The sequence below is a fragment of the Phoca vitulina genome, unplaced genomic scaffold (assembly GCF_004348235.1).
Source record: "Phoca vitulina isolate PV1807 unplaced genomic scaffold, GSC_HSeal_1.0 scaffold4, whole genome shotgun sequence".
Classification (NCBI taxonomy): Eukaryota; Metazoa; Chordata; class Mammalia; order Carnivora; family Phocidae; genus Phoca; species Phoca vitulina.
This window is the reverse complement of record NW_022589707.1, coordinates 8,025,339-8,044,014: the sequence shown is the minus strand read 5'-3', so window position 1 is coordinate 8,044,014 and position 18,676 is coordinate 8,025,339. Positions and strand designations below refer to the sequence as shown.

At 38.3% G+C, this 18,676-nt stretch overlaps 1 protein-coding gene across 2 annotated transcripts in view; it reads left to right on the top strand.

Moving 5' to 3' along the window:
• Positions 1 to 18,676, top strand: part of UBN2 (ubinuclein 2) — an 84,993-nt gene that overhangs the window by 60,683 nt on the left and 5,634 nt on the right. Inside the window, exons 15-17 of one of the 2 annotated variants that reach the window (XM_032401477.1) lie at positions 754 to 985; positions 1,432 to 1,521; positions 4,106 to 14,565. The exons of the other annotated variant lie outside the window; for it this stretch is intronic. Coding sequence (XP_032257368.1) covers positions 754 to 985; positions 1,432 to 1,521; positions 4,106 to 4,155 — 372 coding nt within the window. The 3' untranslated portion in view covers positions 4,156 to 14,565. Of the gene's footprint in view, positions 1 to 753; positions 986 to 1,431; positions 1,522 to 4,105; positions 14,566 to 18,676 lie in introns of those variants that run through there. 2 annotated transcript variants of the gene reach the window in all.

Here is an 18,676-nt window from a genome sequence, read left to right as displayed (position 1 = left end):
ATTTGGTTAACAAAAGGAATACAAATAAGTTTGGTTTTTCTAGGGTTTGAGGAGCAGCCAGGAATAACTGTAGTTGTTTAAAAAAAAAAAAAAAAGATGAGGTCTCTGTATATGGCAAGACAGAGGAAACTTGGAAAAAGATGTAATACTAGATATTTGCACCAGAAAGTTTGGCATAGGGAGATGCATGGCATAGGTCAGTTTTGGAGAAGAGGCAGGTAAAGCTAATAAAGGAAGAGGAAGAACATCCAGATGGCCTCGTTTCTTTAACGTGTTCTGATGAAAGCAGAGGGTATTGTGTTATGGGCTCTGAGAGAGTTCTTGTCTGGAACAGTAACCACATGGATTGTATCAGGAAAGATGGTAAAACAAACAATGAAATTACCAAACATTTTCAAAGACCAAATTGAAATTGTATGGAATTAATGACCAGTAGCTCAGATCGAGGAGCTAGGGGCAAAAGTAGAAAAGTGGAAGTCTGAGGTGAGGAATGAATGAATGAGTGGTAATACAGGCGTTAAAATAAGGAGTTTAAACTGGCAATGAAGAGCTGAGTAGAGAATTAATTCCAAAACCAATATGGGTAGGTCTCAGAAATATATTTTTCACCTCAGTCTTCATTTTCTGTCTCATAACATTTCTGTTAGAGTAGATATAGGACACAGTCTTGCACCCATAAGGATATTAAATAAAATAAATCAATTCAGGTTAAAGATTTGATTTCTTATGTATTTTGACCCCTGGTTTCTGCAGTCCACAGCAGGAGCATCATTATTGGCTAATGCCTCACCTCTGACTCTCATGACATCACCTTTGTCTGTAACAAATCAAAATGTGACTCCTTTTGGGATGCTGGGTGGCCTTGTTCCAGTGACCATGCCCTTCCAGTTTCCCTTGGAGCTGCTTGGCTTTGGAACGGACACAGCTGGAGTGACAACCACCTCGGGATCTACCTCAGCCGCTTTCCACCACAGCCTAACTCAGAGTAAGTGCGGCTCCTTAGGCATTTGGCTGCCTAGTGTGACAGAACAGCAAACCTCAGGAATTTATACTCATTGAGGGTAGTCCATTTGGAGTTAGTGAAGATTACAGAATTTTTTTTTTTTTTTTTTTAAGAAATGCAGTTTATTTCATTTAAATATAGTCAAATTACCGGCATCAGATTTTATTTACAATCCTTAAAAGAACCGTCTATACCACATTTCTATCTTAATGAAAGTAATAATAAGAGGAAGTCCTATTTGCTGGGTTATTTGCATACACATACGTTTATACATATAAATTTTTCAATGTATGTGCTCTAGTTTAAGAAGGACTCTGAAGTCAGGGGCTGTACTTATATTAGATAAATTAAACTATTTTCATTTTTGATCTAAGAGGGCTCAAATCTTAGGTTGAGGAAGATCACTGACAAGTCTGTTTTTCTCTCAGATTTACTAAAGGGTTTACAGCCAGGAGCTCAGCATGCAGCAACACTTTCCCACTCACCTCTGCCTACACACTTACAGCAAACATTCAATGGTAAGAAAGCCACCTATTTTTTCCTCTTTTACTATTTATATAGACTTATAGATTGGATTATAAACCTTTTCTGAAAACTGAATGGGATGACAAAGGTTGGGAAAAAACAGGTTTTCATGACTGAATACTCATTAGCAACAAACTTTTTTTTTTAAGATTTTTATTTATCTGACAGAGAGATACAGCGAGAGAGGGAACACAAGCAGGGGGAGTGGGAGAGGGAGAAGCAGGGGGAGTTTGAGAGGGAGAAGCAGGCTCCCCACTGAGCAGGGAGCCTGATGCGGGGCTTGATCCCAGGACACTGGGATCATGACCTGTGCGGAAGGTAGACGCTTAACGACTGAGCCACCCAGGTGCCCCAGCAACAAACTCCTTATAAAAGAAAAAGGAACTAGGTACGAGGCCTTTTGTTACATGTGAAAAAAAAACCTTTTTGAAGACATGTGTTTGTTATATTGAAATCAGGACAAAGAAGAGGTTTCATAAAACAATGTACAAAAGTCATGTCCAGTGATTGTAATAATTCATATGTATTGAAGGTTTACTAAGTGCCAGGTAGTCTTGTGACTACTTACATGTATTAGCTAATTTAATCCTTGTAACAGACCTATGAGTGAGCTAATGATGATCCCCATTTTTATAGACCAGGAAACTGAATTCGAGGGAAGCAACTTGCCCAAGATGATAATCCTAGGAAGTGAGCTGAAATTCAAATCTGGGAAGTCTGACTTGATAGGCTGTATTCTTAACCATTAAACCTTTCTGCCTTTTAGCAGTGATTCAATCTATACGATCCAAACTGTATGCATTAGATACTTGCAGGCCAGCTAGATCACCCTGAAATCTGAAATTAGATAGTGGACACTGGACATCACATATTGGCCTCCAGGTTCTTGCTTTCACTAGCAGTTGGTCTCGGTGTACTGTTGATACTATTCTTGAAGACCATTTTCAGGATCTTTTGAACAGGAGTAACTGTTCAGCTGCCCTCTTAACTTTGGAAGTTGACTGGGACCTCACTATTCTTTTTGGCCACTGCATTTAAAATGATCTTTGAACAAGTTTACAGTTGACCACATGCAGAAATGGGAGCTATATGGCAATCTCAAGGCAGCAGGTTATAATTAATCCTGCAAAAGACCTAAGTGTTAAGCTGCCTCAGACTCAGCCCTCGGAAGAATGACTGTAACTTTTATATAGTCATTTTATATATAATATAAACTTCTTCTAAAAAGGCCTGAATAGTAAATATTTTCAGCTTTGCAGGTCATATAATTTCTATCCACAACTCCTCGACTCTGCCCCTCTAGTGCGAAAACAGCCATAGACAAATACATTAACGTAAGTGTGGCTGGGTTCCAATGAAACGAGAAAGCAGTGGTGGGCCACATGTGGCCCTGGGGCCAGACCTTGGTCTAAAGAATCTCACAGTCCAGTTAATAGGAGTCTTTTATTTTGCTTATTTACGGGCGCCTCTTTGGGCACAGCCCTACCTTGCCATGTGATGAATTTAATCATACCGCAGGTCAGATCATTGTCTGTACAAACAAGTACGTAATACCGCACTGTAATGGAAAAGCCATGCCTTCGATGTTGAATAGTGTTCTGTTCATACGGCTTTTGAAACAATTATCCTGTCTCATTGATCTATCATTTCTTCAATAGAGGCAGTTTTTTGTTTTATGTCATACGGGAGTAATTTAGCTATCACATTAATGAACCTAGCAATGTGACTTTCATGGTCTCCTCCAGCCTTAGGATTGATCTTGTAGTACAGTAATTTGTTCCTTTTCACCCGTGTGTTTCTACCATTCATGCCTTCCCCTGACTTTTTCTCTCAGGCCTAGGAGAGGGACGCTTCATTGTCCTTGCTAAGGCAGTAACCTGTTAAACTTTCTCTACATTTTGTTAGTTCTCAAGCTCACTGAGTCCCACTCTTGCCCAGTGTAAATAGAATAACCAACATTTTCCCAACAAAAGTTAAAAAGCCATATGTAAACCTAGAAACCATTGTTCCCAAGGAGCAGACTTTCCTTATCACTTACAGCTTTTGCCAGGTTAGGATCAAAACAAAAACTCAGCTGGATTTTTCACTTACCAGTGTGTTGCATTCATTTACGTAAATAATTGAGAATTGATTATCAAATGCCATGTCATGGCAAGAAATTTAATTTCACTCGCAAGAAAATGGAATTGACCTTGTTGTCTAAAGAATTGAGAGATGTGGTAGGTTCCTTAAACATGGGGATTATGTCTTTTATATTCCTTTATAATCCTCACAGCATCTGACACAGTTGGCTCTGAGATAGATAATAAATACTTGCTGAAATAGTATTTCGACTGAAAACCAGTTGAACCACAGTCACTTGAGATAAGAGGATTGTTTTTGTTGCGTTAATTTATCTCCTTTATGTTTCTGAACCTCTGTGCTATACCATGTAAGATATTAAAGGTTATCTTTTTAGCAATGTCATTCACATGGAAATTAAAAGTTAATTGTTCTCTTTGGGGGTTTTTTTGTTTTGTTTTTATCTATTTTTTTATAACATGCCAACCCATGCCAATTAAACACCTCTTTTCTCAGATGGAGGCCAAAGTAAAGGGGACACTAAATTACCACGGAAATCTCAGTGACTTCCCAGCAAGCAATGGAGATGAGACACTCAGCCGGCGGATGGAATCTACCTGATGGGAAAGTCCTCATGTGGTCCTAGGGCTGCCGTTCTGTCGATGTTTACATTCTCTCGTCCCAAGCACTGTGGTGAGGAGGAAAAAAAGAAAAGAGAACGTTACTTGAGTAAAGCCAGGTGCAGGAGGAAGAAATGCTTTCATGCAAAGTTAGTGACCTTTGGTCTCCTCTAAAGAAAGACAAGGTTACCACATTAACTGACTTGAAAGAGACTCAGTTGTCAAACCCACAGAAGTACAAATTTGATTTTTCCCCGGGGGAGGAAGAAGGAATCTGAGGATTTGGGTATACTCCATCCATCCTGGGGGTTGGATCTGAACACTTGTAGACATACTTGCATAATAAAAGGCAATATATCTGGAATTAGGCCAGTTTGTCAGGAGTAACAATCACGTCTATTTGAATGGACTATGCAGCACATTTGCCGCACCGATTAATGACCCTGTGTCTGATACAGACAGTAGCTGAGTAAATATCGTACCCTCACAAATCCTGAACAAACTTGAATCTTCTCCAGTGTGTAGCAACTCCCCATGTAAATCAGTGGACTAAAGATGCTTCAAGAAAGTTATTTTAGCACAGTGATATATAAAATCATTGAGATTTTTAAAAGTCAGGAAATTGAGCCTGTTGCTCTTAACAGACGAAACTTAGATGTCCCCTTTTTGTAAAAGGGTCAATTTCATCTTCCATTCAGAAGCAGGTACTTAACTCTTCTTCAGGTGATTTGTGCATCTGGTATTGACTGGTTAATTCTTATTTCCATTCTTGATGTTAAAATGTGGCTTTGTTCACATTTTTCTCTTCAGAAATGGGGATCTTTGATGTAGGGCTGCGACTTTGGTGCTCTTAGCCCTTGCAGGCCTACCGCTCTGAACTGTAAATTTCCCCAGCTTCCCCTCAATTCACAACTTCTCCTGGTCTTTTAGCTAGTGGTACTTCAGGTGATTCTTAATTATTGATATAGACCGGTGTAAGTGTGTACTGCACATGCCTCTTCATTGGTCATTCAAATGGCATATATTATATTTTTGGAATTTTTAAGATAGTATTTTAAAGGGAGGAATTACATTAGGATCATTACGTGTACAAGGGATTATTTTTTATAACAATCACAATGTATTTTTACTCCCTGTATCCAGTGTAGTGAAATGGATTTGGAGCATTTGGGATCTTAAAGCTTTATTAATATTTACTGAGAATATTGGTATGTGAGTAAACCTGCAGATAATAATAAGACTGCTTAGTTATTGTAGCTTCCTTATGCAAATACATATTCAACAAAGGATGTTAAGGGAGAAATTTATGGTTCCTTTTGGATACATTTAATTTTTTTTATTTATTTTTTGCCTCATCATTGGTCTTGTCTCTATCAATCTCTCTCATTCTTTTTTTTCTCCCTATTTAGACTTCCGAATGTTTTCAAACCATGCCCAAGATTGGTGTAAGCTTGATCCATTTATAACAGACTAACCTAAAAAACAGCATCAGATTGGTAGTAGCAATATTTGCATGTTTTCATTACAAGTCACCCTATACCTTTAAATTTATTCAAAGAAGTATATTAACGTGGCCCCTTTTTTTCTTTTATAAGCAAAAGTCCCAAATAGCCTATAGGACTGAATGAGTTACCACAGATCTGTTGAGATCTGTGTTACCTGTATTTTGACTTCAAAGTCACATTGGCTTGCTTCATAGCAAAAAGTTAATAAGTAACTGAAAACTTTAGTTCCAAGAACTTGTTAAAGTAAGGGCAAAGGATTATTTCAGAGGAATCATTGATATAATTACTTGCCTCTAAGAATTTAGTTTACCAGTAGAACAAATAAGAATGTTGTGTCAGCCCCAGTAGATACTTTGAAAGGATATTGGGATGTTGCCCAGCGGTTTGACTTGAATTGAATATGTTTGATTAAAGGTTGTTTGGCTTATTTAATTTAGGGAAGCTTACCCAATTCTTGAGTTAATACAATGTGGTATACCTGTTGCTTTTATCTAAGTTGGAAAAAAAAAAGTCTTTGCTAATACTGTATAGGAGTTTGCCTTTGGGAAGCTAGCCCTGCTTTCACTCCCCACACCACGAGTCAGAGTGCATATTAATCTCTCTTCCTGCTGATAGTTGTGCATGTATTCATCTGTGTGTATACATAAATTTATTTCTGTATAAAAATTCATTGCCAGTTTAAGTCAGGGAATAATTTCAGTTTCTTAAATCCATCAGTTCTGAATCATGCCATGGGAAGATCCCTGGTGATTCTTTTGTCTCCATTAGAGAAGAACAGGATTATCAATTCTTCCCCCAAGTATTATTTTATAACTAACCAGTAAAAATATCTGGAGGCCCTTGGCTCTGAGAAGTCATATATATGGAGATGATATTCTATTTTCTTCAGTCTTAATTCCATGAGGACTGCTGCCAGATCCCGCCCTCAGCCCCATACCACATTTTCACTAACTTACGTCCGTTTCAGTCAAGACTACCCTTTTGTGTTGTACAGATGAAACAAGCATCTTTCTATTTCTTAATAGATAAGTATGATCAGAGAGCTCCTACATGTAAATACAGAACTATTTCTTTTCTAGATCATAACATTGAGAATGGTGGCCATACTTTATGGGCACCTGTCTTTACAGTTTTTCTTACTAAATACGAACATATAAATTGGTTATTTTTTAGCACAGAGACTTGTGACTCATACTGTATTTTTGCACTTAAAAGTCAAATTATGTTATTTTTTAAAATGGTGAGTAATCGGAAAGGATATAGAGCAATGTGTATTTCTGAAGAGCATTAGCAACATCCCAATGCAAAAATAATCAGCACACTTAATTCTGTCCCACTCAGCGGGATTCTTGATTCAGGAAAATTAAGCTGTTTGTTTTCAACGGTCTTGTACTTTAAATTGCCTTCGCTGATGTATAAGCTGTTATTGTACATACAAGTTAATCCTCAGTATTCACAAGCAATAATGGTCAGCAAAGTTGTCTTCCGAGATAGCAGTGCTGAGCCTCAGTTGGAGACTGTTTGGGAGCAAAGTGTCAAGCTCATTCTGAGCCTCCAAAATCAATGCAAGCAATAATTCCACTGTAACTCAATTATAATTCTTTCTAATATGCTTCTGAGATCAGAGGGTAAAATAAATTATTTTAAACTGAAGAAAAACGTTTCGGAAAAAGAAGTGAAGTTAATCTGAAGTCACAAAATCCTGATATTCTGAGGAAATCAGAGGATTGTGTTCGTACATTATTTTATGCCTACCACCCCTTTGATGGATGTTGTTAGCCCAAATTACACTTTTTTTTTATATCACAGAAGTTGAATAGGGTTTATTGCATCACCAAGGAAGGGGGAAGAACCGGGCACATACATGTCTGGATACTGTGGGTTTGACACCTGTTTGAAAACAACTTACTGGAAAAGATTTTTAACCCAGGATTTTTTTTTTTTTTTTTTTCCTTCCCAAAGCAGATCTAAATTGTTTACTACCCAGGGTTGGAAAGGGCAGGCCACTCTAGTCTTTCTTCTCCGGTTGCCCTTACCACACCCCTTCCCGCCTCTACTTGGTTCACGACAGTTTCTGAGATGGAAACTCTACTGTTATTCAAACTGCCATTGATTGTGAGAACTCTCTGTCCCTTGGGACTGTCTCCTAGAACTCCAGTTGTCTATCATGTTTGCTGCTACACTTGTACAATGAACTTTGCCTGTATTGGTTGATTATAATCTGATTTACAGTTCTTTATCTCTAGGAGGTTTTGTCATATAACTTGACCCATATATAGTTAGGATACTTTATTTTAGGAGTGTACCATAAAAGCACACTGGTCCCTGAGTTCTTTTTATTATCATGTAGGTTTTGAATTTGTGTTGGCTTACTTTTTGTTCGTTGATGTTTTGTTTCTCTTTGTTTTAAATTAGAAATAGCAGAGTGAGAAAAATCTATAATCAGGCCAAACTTGAGAACTTTCCCTTGTGCTTCAGCACTCTAGTTTCTGCTGACCATATGTTCTCAAAAGGGGCACTTTCACTTTCTATTGTGCATGTATGATTGTTTTGTTTTTTGCTTTTGTAATAATGAAGCAGAAATGCAGTAGTGGGTAAATGACCGATTACAAACATGCAGTTTTATTTTATAAAATTGAAGGGGAAAAGTTTAACTCTCTGTAAATCATTTCTTAGCTCTGGTAAAATGCTTCTATTACTCCTCTAAAACATGCTCAATTCAGGCCTTTGTCTTTGTTAAGTGCCTTTTTTTTCTTTCTTTTTCCCCCTCTTGAAAGTGTTCTCAGATATCCTAAAGTACAGGCTAATAAGTCAGGGGATTCAGGAGGAAGAATCTCAAACTTGCCAACGTCATGTCATGCTGTAATATTCTTCCTTTTCTTTATATGTATAAGGATATATGTGTAAGATACATACATATATATGTGTGTATATATGTATACATATGTAATATATATATGTGTATATATACACACACACACATATATATATATTTATAACTAGTAGCTGCTGTACCATTGCATCCTTTCCAAACACACCCCTTTCGATGTTTGCAAAACTTCTGGCTTGTTTATTCCATTGCGTTTAGTCAATTCAAATGGGTAGATTGGGAAATTGTCTTTACACAAGATGCTATCTTCCCCCTTTGAATATCTGTTTGTAGACGTTAACAAAAATACATAAATATAATAAGTCATTTATTTCAATTAAAGTAAATTTAGTGGACTCATTGACTCTTCCTGGATGTAACCCACTGCTCTCTGCCCTTCCAACTTGGCATGAGTAACACTGGAGAAAGCATTGGAATAACAAGAGTCTTTTGAGGGTCAAGTTGATAAGGTGCACTTGGCAGGCAAGACTAAAGACGTGGGGGAGCTAGAGTTAGAAGCTCCGTATTGTATCTGAATAAGTTTTGAAGGAAGTTAGCAACTTTGTCCACATTAAGCGTGCATATTTTCTTCTGGAAAATGATTTTCGAAGAATTCATACAGCTGCATATCTGTGAAAAGGTTAATAAGCTTAGACTTCAGATACTCATGTAAACACTCATATAACCTATAGCATTCTTGAGAGAGCTTTAGTTTTCTTTTCATTTGCCAGATAATTACATTTGGCTTAATCTGATTTTACAGCTATTTAGATTTCTCCCTTGAGCAGAATAGCGTAATCTTCAGTATCTAAGATTCATCTGTTTCTTGTTGAAAACAGATATGACACATAAAGGGAGACTAAGTTGAACCAATCCTCAGAGCCCAGTACAAATATATCTAATAAGTGCCCCCTTTAAAGACATTTTAATTGGGAAGAGGAGACTGGTGACTAACAGAAAGCGGCAGCTCCTGGTAGTGTTACCAAAGCGCTTATCAGGCTGCCTCAGCTCAGACGTCTTACTCTTGAATTGCTATATTTAACAGGGGGAATATCATTTAACCTTCGTGCCTCAGATTACCCATTAGAAAATTGGGTATAATAATATTCACCTACCTCCCAGGGATATCAGAGACTTTACTATTTCAAAAATACTTTGAGTTTTTCTAAAATATCCTATATAATTAAAAAAGTATTACCATCTTTCCACAGAGGCTAAAAAATGTTTCCCTATGATGGGTATAGAAAGTACCATATGATTTTTAAGTTTAAAGAATAATCACTGGAATTCTACTTTAGATGCAGATTATTTAAACATATTTGTGGTGGGATTAAAATGGTTAGTTTCAGGTTAACAAGGGTGGGGGGGAGTAACACTAAGTTTCTTAATTATAAGTAGTTTTTTTTTTAGCCTTTTAGGATGTTAATACATGTGTGCTTTCTGCCAAGGTTGTGGGGCTACAGCTAGGTAGAGTTTGGGTGATTGGTTATTGGAGTTGATAAATGACCCTGCAAGTTTTATCTGCCTCACTTTCCCATCTTCTCAATCTAATTTCCTTATACCACTTGTCTGGTGATGGATGGCTAAGCTTTTAACCTTTCAGGAATGAATGGGCGTCTCCTCATTCTTGTGCATCAGAGATTGTGTCCTAATCCTGTCACTACAGGTCTGTCCGGCTTCGTGCCTACGGGGCAGGCACTACACACAGTCAGCGGGGTAGACATTAGCCAGTCTACCTGTGTGTAACTTAGGCTTCTTCCACCCGTGAAAGAGTCAGAGCCGTCCACTGCTCAGGTTGTAGGACAATGGGAGAGGGGAGGCAAGATTCACTTCTTAGCTGGGACGTGGGGTGGGAAGGGGAGGGATAGAAGGAAACATGTTTTGCCCATCTCTGAGGAAGGAATGAAGATCATTTTATCCCACCTCTCATCCTGGCATGTTAAGTAGCAAGACTTAGAATTTATCATTTCAAACAACAACAGCAACAGGAAAAAAATGGATGCTGCGTTTGTAGTTAGGGCTAAATGCTAAGCAACAATTGTTAGAGAGTGTGTGTAGATTTAAATTATAGCACATATTCAGGGTCAGGAAAGAAGAGAATGTAGAGAGAGAGGAACAAATTACCCAGCTCAAGTGAGTCAAGAGTAAGCACCAGGCCCAAGCAGACAAAGCATCCGGGTTAATTCCCACAATCGGCCAAGGCCCGTTTAATCTCTAGTGATAGGATGTTCTTGTCTTAAAAATCACTTTTTGGTTTTTTATTGCTTTTTTCAAGATAAAGCCTTAGTTAGTAACCTCTAAGTATCAACTATGCAGATAAACATACTCTTTATTTTCCATACTTTCCCTCTTTTTCCATTCTTCAAATACAGCTGTTAAATGACTTCTACCCAAAGAAATAAGGCATAAGGGTTTTGTTGAATGTGTGTTTGTTCCTCTAGGGAACATAAAACAGAGATATTTTGTGTGTTCATCTATCCTAAAATGTGAACTTTATATTCAAAAAAACTTAATTTTACTGGTGCAAAACTGTAGTGAGAATCATGGAATGTCTTTGGGTTGTTAAGATGAAATCATCCCAGTGTTCAATTCTGAGAAAGTTCTGGAATGTAGAGAGTGAGGAACAAATTACAAATTCTAGATTCTGTGGCACAGTGTTCAGGTATGTAGAGCAGAACAGTTGGTCAGACTCTAATTAAAAATAGCTTTGAATATTTATTGCTGAATTCCTTCTTTCTTCCTTCTTCTTACCTCTAGTTTGAGCTCTTAAATTAACCATTTCATTAGCCAGTTGCTACACTAGAATATCCACTGCATATTGTTAAGAGTCCTGAGAGAAAAGGTTAGACTTTCACTTCCTTTTCTCACTCACTCTGGCTGTCTTTCCTGGGTCTTCACTGCATTCAGAAGTGAAGACTGCAGGCATGGTCCAGGACAGTGTTCCTATCCTAGCATAGACTCAGACAGGGACTCGGAGGATTATCATCAGACTGCCTTTGAACAACTTTGAAATGAAAAATTACATTTTTCTCAGATACTCCCGAAGTATCATTTGCTCGAAAGTAGCTATTTGTGATCTTTATTTAATTTCTTCATACTGTAATTCTTTAACTTCTCAATCTTTCTTACATATTGCCATTTATAGTGGGTTAGCAGTTTTCCAAACTGTTTCCCAAACAGGTCAAGGATACTTTCAGAAATCTCAGTAGTATAATTAAAGGGGTCTGTGTGTCCAGGATTTGGAATCAAGTTCACTGGTGACTGGAATTGTTTTTTCTCTTCTCCCTTGTATTAAAAACTAGATTTCTCTACTACTGTACAGTGTGGTTGCTACAATTCATGGCTTCCTCTTAATACTTTTCAAGGTTATTCAAAAGAGATGCAGACCTTTGTTAAGGGTTCTTATTTCTCATAATACTCTGCCTTGCTTATTTTCATACACTTCCCCTGGAATAAACCTGCTTTGCAAAGGTCTGTGTCACACAGGCCATATAAATTCTTAGAACCAGTTTTATGTTCCTCAGAAAATTGTACATTATTTGCTCCCATTTTGCTAATGATAATATAATTCTATTTTATCTTAAATCTAGTTTTAAAATATTTTATAATAGAGCACTAATGGAAACCTAAATGAAATACAAAAAAGATAACTATTACTCAAGATAACTTGGAAAATACTTCTGTTTTTGAAGGTAACAACTCCATCTACCCTCTAAGCACATTTAAGAGTCAGCAGTAACTGAGACCAGCCAGTCAGCATGTTTTTCTGTGTGACAGCCTGCCTTTAATTTGTCAGACCTTACCTATCTTGTATTTTCTGTCCTTGCAGCCATAACCTTTCCTCATTTGTTTGCTATTTTGTGCTGTTTGCAAGGTTAGTGTGCCCTGGACCAGCACATAAGAGTTTTTCTTTCCCATGCCTGCAAAACTACCAAGGATTACCCTGATTTTGGCTAGGGACACTAAAAGACAAAGAAGTTATTCTCAGCTGATAAAAGTATTGCTGTTTTATATAGTTAGTTAGAAAGTTGGCCGTCTTTAGCTGACTTTTTAAATCCTGGCTATGCCTACATAATTAATTACATATACCATCTGAGACCTTCCGATAAGCAAGGGGCCTTTCCACCGGTAGAGGTAGGTTTCCAACCTACAAATAATTTCCTCTGATCTATGGCCAGCCACAGAAAAGATTCAAGCTTTGTATTGTCCTTTTGTTGGCTGTCATTGAAAAATTATAGAAAGTATCAAAAATACCAAATTGTCCTTAAGAAGAGTATGTAATCTGGGGCTTGCCCTTGTGTTTTGCCTCACTAAACATGATTGTCAAGCTTAAAAGAAAAGGAAAAGAAATCTCTGGCTGGTGAGAATTTTGTGCCCCAAATAATATGTTAATCAAAGTCTACCAAGGTAACTAAGTGATAGGTGTTTTCTCTCTTTTATTACAAGCAAGAAAGTTTATTTGCAGTTGTAAAATTATTGTGGGACTGCAGACCAATTATTTGCTATAACTGATTGGGAATAAGGATTTTAATTTTTAGTCTGGGTAAGCACATATTTCCAACACTTGTGGTATGAATTCTGATAAGGGAAAGACTTTTGTTTGGTAACAGAAGGAAAAACAGGACTTACTGATACAGTGAACGTTCACTCTCTAGAGGAACTTCCCTCCAGGTACACATCTTCCTCTTACTTTAGCCGCCTCCACACTGGACAGAGCTGCCAACATGTTCCACAACCGATCTTGAAGAAAGGGGCCTACAGAATCGCAGCTCCTCTGGGTGAAGGGCACTGATTACTCTCTTGCATTTGTTTATAGGGAGGTGCGTTTGTGCTAACTTGAAGGGATATGCTGTATTTTAAATAAGTGTGTGACTTAATATTTTGGGATTTTTTTTTTCCTCCTTTAAAACTGGACCTGAACACAGCTTTGAGTTGATATTTGTAATAATCTCAGGACCTGAAAGATTGTAGCATTTAGTGTGTCTTAAAAATTATGTACTGTACCAGCCATGGATTTTTGTAAATATACCTGTCTCCCTTTTTTGTATTATTTTAGTAAAAAAATAATAATAATAAATTTAAATAAAAGGGGGTGGTGATGACATGTGGATGGGTGTGGGTATGTATGTGTGTGTGTTTGTATAAGGCTCTTTTGAGACGAACTGGTGCTTGTTTAATTTCCGGCTCTACTTAGAGCAGGAATATGGACAAACTGCTGCTACTGAACCCTGCACTGAGCCTAGGTATTTCCATTTTGTCTTTCCCCGTGGTTGATTGAATATGGGCTGCCAGGAAATTCTTCTTCCCACTGCCATCTTGCCTTTGCATTCTCTGTTCTGCACACCCTGTGAACTTTAATGGTAACGCTTTCCAAACTCTGGGTGGTTTGCTGGTCTCTAGTTTTCAGAGAGCTCTTGTCACTATTTTCTAAGAAGAAAGAAGGACAGGTAAATTTTTTTAACCAAAAAATAATCACACATTTCATAAAACCCTGATGAATTTTGGATATGTGAGAGGGCTTAAACATTCCTAAATATGGATCTGTGAAGTTAGTAAATTAGCCCCCGTGGATATACTCCTTCAGTGCAGGGAATTTTTTTTTCTTTTTTCTTTTTTTTTTTTTTCTTTGCAACAGCCTTGCTCATATTCCAGGGATAGCTAGCAAACCCCTGTTTTAAAGCAGGAGCCTTATTTGATTCAGTGTAGATGTTTCCTGTCTATCCTTCTGTGACAGGACCTTTTACATGAGTGTTTTTTTCTTTTTGTATGTGTTATGTGTTGTATTAAATAAAGAGGAATGTACATATTATTCTCGTGTCTGTTGTATTATTTGGCTAACTTGGGTTTTAGTACCTCATTCTTTCAGTAGCGGTTGAGTGTCTGTTGTCTGTGTTGTACTGTGCTGAGCGCTATCAGAAACAGAAGGAAAGGGCAGGGTCCCCACCTTCAGTGTATTAACAAACACTCTGCAATCTCATGACAAGTTAAAAGATAACAGTTCAAAATTTATCACAAAGGTGTGGTCCATTGCTGCCTGATATACGAGTTCAGAGCAGGGAAGAAATTGGACTGGAGAGATCTGGGAAGACTTTCAATTGGATGGCACTTGAGCCAGGTCTCAGGATAGTGGGATTTGGCTAGGAAGAAGGAAAAGGGAATGTCCTGAGCAGAGTCAGGAAGAAGCAGGAAAGAGACTAGGCTGGTGTGTGGTGTATACTGGGATTAGTAGAAGCCAGACTGGGAGTCCTGCAACACAGGCTCACTAGGTTCTTCCTTTGGGTTATAGGGCGCGCGCGCGCGCTACCAGGCTCAAGACTTGAAATGTAGATGTGGGAATTATTTGCAGAAGTGATCATCCTTGGGGCGCCTGGGTGGCTCAGTCATTAAGCGTCTGCCTTCGCCTCAGGTCATGATCTCAGGGTCCTGGGATTGAGCCCCGCATCGGGCTCCCTGCTCAACAGGAAGCCTGCTTCTCCCTCTCCCACTCCCCCTGCTTGTGGTCCCTCTCTTGCTGTGTCTCTGTCAAATAAATAAATAAAATCTTTAAAAAAATAAAAATAAATTTACATCTTAAAAAAAAAAAAGACGTGATCATCCTTGGGGGAGGCTGGCTGGTTCAGTCAGTAGAACATCTGACTTGATCTCAGAGGAGTGGGTTCAAGTCCCACACTGGGTAGATTACTTCAAAATTTTTAAAAAATAAATGACCAAAAAAAAAAGAAGTGGTCATTTAAATCCTTACTTGTAGAAGACTTCGGTAGAGAGGCACCTGGATGGCTCAGTTAGTTAAGCGACTGCCTTCGGCTCAGGTCATGATCCTGGAGTCCCGGGATCGAGTCCCACATCGGGCTCCCTGCTCAGCAGGGAATCTGCTTCTCCCTCTGACCCTCCTCACTCTCATGCTCGCTCTCTCAAATAAAATCTTAAAAAAAAAAGATAAAGGGTAGAAAAAGAAGTCAACCTTAGAACTCTGGGGAAGGAGTGGGGAAAGGATAAAGAGATAGAAAGCAACTTGTTGGAGAAATTGAACAGTTTATCATTTATAAGTGTGTTTGTATATATGCATAGAAAATACGAAAAAGGACTTACACTCCAAAATATAAAAAGTGGTTGATGAGTGCTTTTTCTTTTTTCTTTTACTTACATGTATTTTTAGTGCTTTATCATTAACATGAAGAACCGTTAAAAGGGATGGTCCTCATGCATGGGGGAGGAGGATAGGCTGCAGTTGTTTTTACTACAAAACAACATTTAAGGACAGATTTGCCAAAGCCAGTTCTTGGGAAGTAATAACCCCTAAAGATAATTGTTTTTATTTGACTACACTCAACTATGTTGTCACCATCTTGTAAATGTGTATTAACATATTAAAGGTGTTATTGTAAGCAAGATTTTTTTTTTTTTTTAATGTAGACTCCATGCCCAATGCGGGGCTTCAACTCGTGACTCTGAGATCAAGACCTGAGCTGAGGTCAAACAACTGAGCCACCCAGGTGCCCCTGTAAGCAAGATACTTTTAAATCTATAATTTCCCCAAGCTTATTTGACCATGGAATTTTTTTCATGTGACTCCAATTAACAAATTATATAAGGCATGTAAAGCACTTAGCACGGTGACACGTAGGAATCTGCACTAGTAAGCCTTAGCTCTTATCATTCAAACTAGTTCTCTTTTATTATTTATTATATTCTGTAGTTTAGAAAAGTTTCTAAGAAGATACTTAGCTCGAGGAGTTAAGGATTTCAGAATAAACTTTAGAGAGCCAACAAGTAATCAGGTAGAAAAATGCAACCAATCTTCTAGAGTTGAATGAGGGTCAGGGGTCCAGAGGGTGGGGTTTTTCAAGAGAGTATAGAAAAATATATGGAGCAGGAAGTATGTTTTACACTGTCCGCGTAGGCAGGAAATTGTGTCAGACCTGAGGTTTGGGATGGGAGAGTGGTCGGCTAGGACCCGAGTGCATGGAACAGCAACTGCAGATGGAGCTCTAAGGCGAAGGTAACAAATTGGCGATGGAGTTACTTTGCTTTTATAAGTTGATTCTAAGGGGAAAATGGATTGTACAAAGATTTCTGTGCAATGGTGTAAAAGTTTGAAACAGTCTAATGCCATGTTAGGATTGGTTAAGTAAAGAAAAATAATAATATTAAATAAAAAATTTTAAAAATAAGAAATGGCCAAGATGTCCAGGCATTAAGAAAGAGCAGTTATAAGTATAAATTCACATAGGCACAGAAAAATATATAGGAAGACTTAACACTCCAAAATCTAAAGAGTGGTGGTATGAGCGCTTTTTCTCTATCCTTTTACCGAAAAGTATTTTCAACAAACGTGGATGACATGAGAAAGGGTTTTTTTTGTTTTTAAGAAACAAACAGGTGGGCTTGGTTGAAGAAGGGGAGAAAGAAAGGGGAAAGATTCCTTGTCTCATCACTCGGAGTAGGGAAAAGAAAAGACCTTATTTCTTCTGCTCAGATCCTGCTAGATCCCAAAATTGGATCTGTTTTGGAGGGAAGACAGTGAACTACTTGATACAAAATAAAAGAGTTCTCAGGGCACCTGGCTGGCTCAGTCGGTAGAGCACGCAACTCTTGATCTCAGGGTCATGAGTTCAAGCCCCACGATGGGCATGGAGCCTACTAAATTTAAAAAATAAAGATTTTTTGGTGGGGAGGAGATTATCCTTGCACTTGGGGAAAAAAAAAAGTACCAAGTACATGGGCATACATTGAGTGCAAAGCCTGTCTTTCCTAGCCGTGATTCCTCTTTCCTTTTCTCAGAGCAACCACTGCTACTGATTTCTTCAGTTCCCTGACTCTTAAACATAAATTTAGCAAACATACCCTGCTGTACGGTACTGGTATTTTTTTTTTTTTTTTTCAGTTATCTTGGAGATTATTCCACATAAGTACATGGGGGTCTGTTCTTTTTGACAGCTCACAGTATTCCATACTTGTGGTGTCACCACTATTTATTGTATCTGTTTTTAATTGATGAGCATTTAGATGACTATCACAAGGCCAACTGTAATATCCTGTGGATGCACATCACGCAGACAGGAGTTCATTCTGTCATAGGTAATAATGACCTGACATACTAGATGTGAAAGTCAGTGTCTGGAATCTTTGACATTGCTTCTTATCCAAGTAAAGCTTTGAGAAATCCTTGAGAAATCTTTTGCTTAAAAGGGTTTTGAAAAATTGGAAATCAAAGCAGAAGAGCTGATTCTGGGCACACTGCGGGTTGAATTACATGGCAAGTGAAATCATGAGCTTTTTTGAAGGATGGCCCCCTCTGATGCCAGTATCCTCTGGTATGTCATGAGGGTCTTTACCTCAAAAACGATGCTCTCTCCTATCAGTGTGTGCCTTGACGTGGCTTGGTTTTTCTGTCTGTATATTTACCTCTTCTGTGTCCCTGTGTCTGTCCCTCTGCCATTTCCCCACTCTCTTTTTTTCTAGTAGGTGGTATAGCATGAAAGAGAACAGGCTGACATCAGACAGATGGGTTCCCAAGTCCCTACTATGAAGCTGTGGCACTAATTTAGACAAGATGCTTAGCTCCTTTTAGCCTGTTTCCTTATTTCTACAGTGGTGATACCCAATGGTGGGGGGTGCGGCTGAATTAGAGACTAGATATGGAAAGCACCTAGCACAGTGCCTAGCACATAAGAGCTCATTAGTGGTGGCTATGTTATTCTCTCTCTCTTCTGCCTTTTTTCTTAAATTCATTTCTTAAATTCATGCTTCCTCTTGCTCTCCTAACTTCCCAAACTACAGAGGTGAAGCCATGTTGTTTTTAAAAAAAAAATCTTTCCTTTTTTTAATACTTAAAGTACAGAAGTGGATAAACATCAGAATTCTTTGATCGCAGATGTCAAACCCCTGGCTTAAAAAGTAAAGAGAGGGGCGCCTGGGTGGCTCAGTTGGTTAAGCAACTGCCTTCGGTCATGATCCTGGAGTCCCCGGATCGAGTCCCGCATCGGACTCCCTGCTCAGTGGGGAGTCTGCTTCTCCCTCTGATCCTCCCCCTTTCATGCTCTCTGTCTCCCATTCTCTCTCTCAGATAAAAAAAAAAAAAAAAATCTTTAAA